At 45.3% G+C, this 5,579-nt stretch overlaps 1 protein-coding gene across 1 annotated transcript; it reads left to right on the forward strand.

Moving 5' to 3' along the window:
* Nucleotides 1–964: 964 nt before the first annotated feature.
* Nucleotides 965–4,592, forward strand: THUMPD1 (THUMP domain 1 NAT10 acetyltransferase adaptor). Its single transcript, XM_014869047.2, has 4 exons — nucleotides 965–1,189; nucleotides 1,526–1,706; nucleotides 2,047–2,295; nucleotides 2,895–4,592. Exons 1-4 carry the CDS (start codon nucleotides 980–982, stop codon nucleotides 3,221–3,223), a joined length of 969 nt encoding a protein of 322 aa, XP_014724533.1. The 5' UTR covers nucleotides 965–979; the 3' UTR covers nucleotides 3,224–4,592.
* The last annotated feature ends 987 nt before the right edge of the window (nucleotides 4,593–5,579 follow it).

Genomic DNA, 5,579 nt, shown 5'->3' on the forward strand with positions numbered 1-5,579 from the left:
AGAGAAATGATGGAATCAGGTACGAATGTATTCAAACTTAAACTAAGAAGGATGTAGTGTAATGTAATATCTTATTTTACATTACTGTGTAAACCTGCAATGTCTTACTTTGTAAAAATCCTGCAAAAAAGCAGCAAGTACTTTAATTTTTTTCTCTGCTTCCAGTGCAGTTTAGCAAGTACTTTAATTTTTCCTCTGCTTCCAGCGCAGTTTGCTTCCAATGGTGGTTTTCTTGTATTGGATTTGGAGCAGCTGCCTTGGTCAATTTTTTTTCCACAGATCAAAACCCGTAACAATTGTCCAAGAAAGTTACAAGTTACAGCAAGGAGAGGGAGCTCTTACGGACCGGGATGCACATAGACACCTTCCTTTAGGAACTCCGCTACGGGCCACGGCTGTTCTGTTAGCATGTGTTCGCTGTTTTTCCAAGCCTCCATTTACCTGTTCAAAGAGTTTCTGGTTCAGCTGGTCCTTTTACACCGTGACGCCTTCGGGAGTCGGACAGTCAGGGAATTGGCCGAAGCATTTCTCCGTCCGTGGAGCGCACGGGCCGGTGTCGGACACGCCTTTACAGAGCTGGACTGAGGGCTGCTCGCCCCGCTCGGTTCGGAATTATTAACACAGACTTTAGCACTCGGAGCTCGGGGGAAGAGAAAGCATCAAGGGCTACGAGCTTGGCCGCGGCTGAGCGCGCCACCAGAGTGCTCGCCACCCCGGGTCCGCCACCCGCGCTCCGGAGGCTGGCTCCCCGCAGCTCGGTCCCGGAGGCTCTGTCCCGGCGGCTCGCTCCCCGCAGCTCGGTCCCGGAGGCTCTGTCTCGGCGGTTCGGTCCCGGAGGCTCTCTCTCGGCTGCTCGCTCCCCGCGGTTCAGTGCCCGGTGTCCGCGGCCGCCGCTCCAGGCGCGGCGCTGTGCCGGGCGGGCGGGCGCGGGGCGGGCGCGGCGCTGACGCCATCGCGGCGGTGCTGGCGGAGCTGCCCCATGGCCGAGCCGGCGGCGCGGAAGCGGCGGCCCAAGGGGCACTTCGCGGCGGGGGCCGGCCGGGCCAAGCGGCCCCGCGGCGCCGGGCGGCAGCTGGAGGCCGGCATGCGCGGCATCCTCATCACCTGCAACATGAACGAGCGCAAGTGCGTGGGGGAGGCCTACAGCCTGCTGGGCGAGTACGGGGACCTGCTCTACGGGCCCGAGCAGGTGCGTGCGGCGGGGCCGGCGGGCGCTCGGGGCGGGCTGGTGGCGGAGCGGCACCCCGAGGCCTCGGCTACCGCTGGGTGTGTGGAACGAGCCCCGTGTGTGGATGGAAGGAACCCCGTGTGTGGAAGGAAGGTCGTGTGTGGAACGAGCCCCGTGTGTGGAAGGAGCCCCGTGTGTGGAAGGAGCCCCGTGTGTGCAGCACGCCCCGAATGTCCCCGGTTCTGCAGGCCAGCCCCCTCGCAGCCCCGCTGCCGGCCGGATCAAAGCCCGGCCCGTGCCCCGTGTGAGCTGGGCGCTGCTGCTCGGTGCTCACCAGCAAATGATGCCTGTGTGAAGTTTTCAGATCACGAGGAGAGGCTGTCTGGAAGCGACAGGGAGGAGGATGAGGATGATGTCGAGGCAGCTCTGAAGAAGGAGGTTGGCCAGATCCGTGCCTCGACGGAGCAGAAGCTGCGGCGGTTCCAGTCAGTGGAGAGTGGTGCCAACAACGTGGTGTTCATCAGAACCCAGGGCATAGGTGGGGCTCCAGCTGATACTGAGTAATGCAAACTGCTCTTAGCACTGTTAGTAAAAGGCCACAAAGTGTGGCTTCCAAGTATCACTTGTGTATCAAAACAATACCCTTCCCTTTGGCCGTGCCACTGAATTTTGTTGTTAGTGGAGAAACTAAAGGTAGAGGAAACTGCTTTGGCAAAACAATCTTTGATTCTCTAGTTGTGGTATAGTAAAACAATGCTTTGCATAAAAGGACGTGAGGCTGACAGCAGTGCAGCAAGTTCCCATCTTATTATTTAAGAGGGGAAAAGAAGAGATAATGCCTTCAATTTGTTGCTCATACCCAACTGTTTTTCTTGTAGAACCTGAGAACCTGGTGCATCATATACTAAAGGATATGCACACCACTAAAAAGAAGAAAACAAGAGTCATTCTGCGCATGCTGCCCATTTCTGGAACTTGCAAGGCTTTTATGGAAGATATGAAAAAGTACACAGAAACGTTTTTTGAGCCTTGGTTTAAAGCCCCCAATAAGGGTACTTTTCAGATTGTTTACAAAGCTCGTAATAACAGCCATATGAGTAGGGAAGAAGTAATTAAGGAACTGGCAGGTATGTATGGATTTCACATGAAACAGAACAAGTTTACATGCACAAGTATGTTGCATGCACAACATGGGTCAGACTATTAAAAGAGGTCATAATGGACATACACATTTGTTGCTTAAGATCTCTATGCTGAGTTCTAAAAGCTTCTCTAAGACTTAAAAAAACATGACATCAGTATTCCTTGTTGGTGTTGATGTCTTAAGAGACTATAAACAGAAGAGGGAACAATGTTGAATATAATTTGCAGTAGCAGTTATATGTGCTTTGAAATGGCTGCTATTAGGCTTTCTCTCTGGATGCTGTATTGAAATAATAATGTTACTGTTTCTGTTCAATATTTGATTCATATAGTAGCTCCACCTTACTCGAGTATTTTATTGAATGGATAAAAATTAAGAGAGAGGAGGCAAGATCTCCTCAGTTGTAGCCAGTTATTTTTGTAGTTGCTTAAAATAGCTGAACCAATCAGGACATGCAGAATGTTCCACCAGTAGGACTGGAGTAACTGAAAAATAATCTCACTGCAAGTACTCAGAAACAAAACATGCTTATGCTCTTAAACAGGTTTCCCAGCATCTTTTAAATTGCATCTTCTTTTACAGGAATTGTGGGCAGCCTCAATCCAGAAAACAAGGTTGATCTTAATAATCCACAATACACAGTTGTGGTGGAAATAATAAAAACCGTCTGTTGCTTAAGTGTGGTGAGGGACTATGTTCTGTTCAGAAAATACAATCTACAGGAGGTGGTGAAGAGCAACAAAGAAGATGCACAGCAAAACCCATCAAATCTGACAGAAGAACAGAATTCAGAGGTAGTTAAAGCAGAAACTGAGGAGGAGGAGAAGAGCTCTAAAGAAGTAAAAGAAGAGAACAAGAATCAAAGTGAAATAGAATCTGAGCCCAAGGGGAATGATGCTCTGACAGTGTAGAAAATGTGATAAAAGGGAAAGGTAAACGTAATCCAAACATATAAAAAAGTTGCCCTAGAGTTCTGAAAGGGTGTTGGAATGAGGAGAGGGGGATTTGTTTTGAAGTCCTGGTTTTAAAATCCACACGTGTAAGAATTTTAATGCTCGTTGCAGGTGGAACTGACATTTCAGCAGATGCAAGGGTGCTCAAGAGTGCATCACCTTTCTGGTGAAGCTTGCTGTCCTCCTGCAGCTTTGTTCTGCATTTCCTGTACCTAGCACACAGAGCAGGGGTCTGTGCATGTATATGTAGATGTGGCCAGCCTGACATGTATGAATTCTCCTTTGTTATATCTGGAGGCTACAGAAGCCAAAAGGCAGCACAGAAGCAGCTCTGAGCAATTATTGTCAGAAGTGAGAGACCTGGAAAAACGTTGTTTGCAGAGGGTTTTGGGAAGGAAGTGAACTGACAGCTGCAGAACTTAGTAACATTTTTCTGTGTGAACAACAGGATGAGGTAAATCCGATAATTTGATGGAGGGTTTTATACATATATTTATATATACACAAGGATATGCTGTCTTGACATGAATGGAATGATATATATAAATACTTGAATATTATGAGATGATTTGGAGATGATTGGACTGTTTTAGAACAGTAGAAGTACAGTGCAGGCATTGCAGATGGTTTTATTAAAAACTACATGTGTGTTTACATTAGCTGTGTATGCAGCACTTACTGGTTTATAGTAAATGCTGTAGTCACTGAATGGAATCCTTTTGACTAATTTCCTGCAGATAACTTTGCTGCTCTTTCCAAAGACTCAATCCTTGGGGGATTTTATAAAGTGTTTCTGGTTTTATTTTTTTTCTTAAGTCTCAAAGTTTGAATTTAAATACTGCTTGGAAGCTTCTTATGAAGGAAGCTCTCCATTATACTATACTAGATGAGGGGAATTAAATTTTAATTTTTGGTACAGTTTTAGCTTTATGGTATTAATTTTGTTTCAGATTGAAAGTAATGCAAGTGAGTCTTTCTGTTCTTACTGTTACAGTGGACTGTCCCTGTGACTCCTAAAAACCAACCAAAACCAGTGCAGCTATAATTTGCTTTCCAACAGGGTTTTGAGTATGCTTCTTGTAGAACTTTCTAGCTTTAGTATTTCATTTCTAGCATAAAAGCCTGTGTGTTGCTAATGGGAAAAGACTTACCTTGAAGAACACAATTTGTTACTTGTGTTGGTTTAATGAAAAGGATGTGTTCTAGTATCTCATAATTTATATTTTCCTCTTCTTTCAAAATCGCTTCAAAAGTTGGAAAATGAAGATAACTTTTTTCCCTCATCCTGTCTCCCTTGCAATCCATTTATTAAAACTCTGCTTTCTTATGTCCCGTGGTGTTTTCTTTAAATTTTTGAAGATTTTGTGTGTGGATTAAAACCATCAATGTCTTGAGTCACACAAAGGAAAGAACCATCTGAGACCAGACACAAAAGCCAACTGTGAATATTTACTGGTGGCTGATGTTGATAATCATAATTCATGACATCCTACTTACCTTATAAGGACAAAGTGGGAGTTTGTGTTTTCTTTCCTCCTGTCACTGACCTGTGTATCTACAGGGCTTAGTTCACTTCCAATTTTTAATAATTTGCACTTTCTGACATTCATTGTTTGGACATTAATTCCCTGGCCTTTCCACTCTGCCATCACTTTTGGGCTCAATGGTTCCTCCATGGCCAGACAGTGCTTCAGTGCTTTGAATTCAAACCTTCATGGACAAGCTATAAGACATTATTATCTCACTTGCATGAAAAGCCAAAAAATTGCTGTCACTATCAGTGCTGAGGAAAGATGTTACAGTGCCCAGACATCAGCTGAAGAGGTGGAATGTGATGTACTTAATTTGTCCTAATGCTGACTTGAAACTCAAGGATCATCCCTTGGTATGAATCCATGGCCCTGAGATTTGTTCTTCCCCTTGTGCTAGATTAAAACTCAGATTGGCTTGAGAAACTTAAAGAAAATTTCTTTTAAGAAAAGCTAATCTCAGAGCCTTGGTGTTTTCCAGTACTGACTTGCCTTTCTTAAGGGTCACAGCTGTGTAATTAAAATATGAGTTTTCATGTAATTCAATTCATTTATCGTTTCAGTTGTGAAATACAGTAGGGGAGAGCTTTAAGTAACACCAGTAGCTCCCACTGATTGGAAGCAGCTGGTAATATCCTGTGCCCAAAAGCATCATGCTGCAAAATCCTTCCTGCATTATATTCCTATTCAAAGAGCTATCACCCTGTGGTTATGCCATCTTAAAGCAGCTAATCCTGTAAATCTAAGAGGCTTAGTTTTGTGGCCTGCCTGGAAAACAACATGAA

Source organism: Sturnus vulgaris, chromosome 16 (assembly GCF_052056855.1).
Source record: "Sturnus vulgaris isolate bStuVul1 chromosome 16, bStuVul1.hap1, whole genome shotgun sequence".
NCBI classification, from domain to species: domain Eukaryota; kingdom Metazoa; phylum Chordata; class Aves; order Passeriformes; family Sturnidae; genus Sturnus; species Sturnus vulgaris.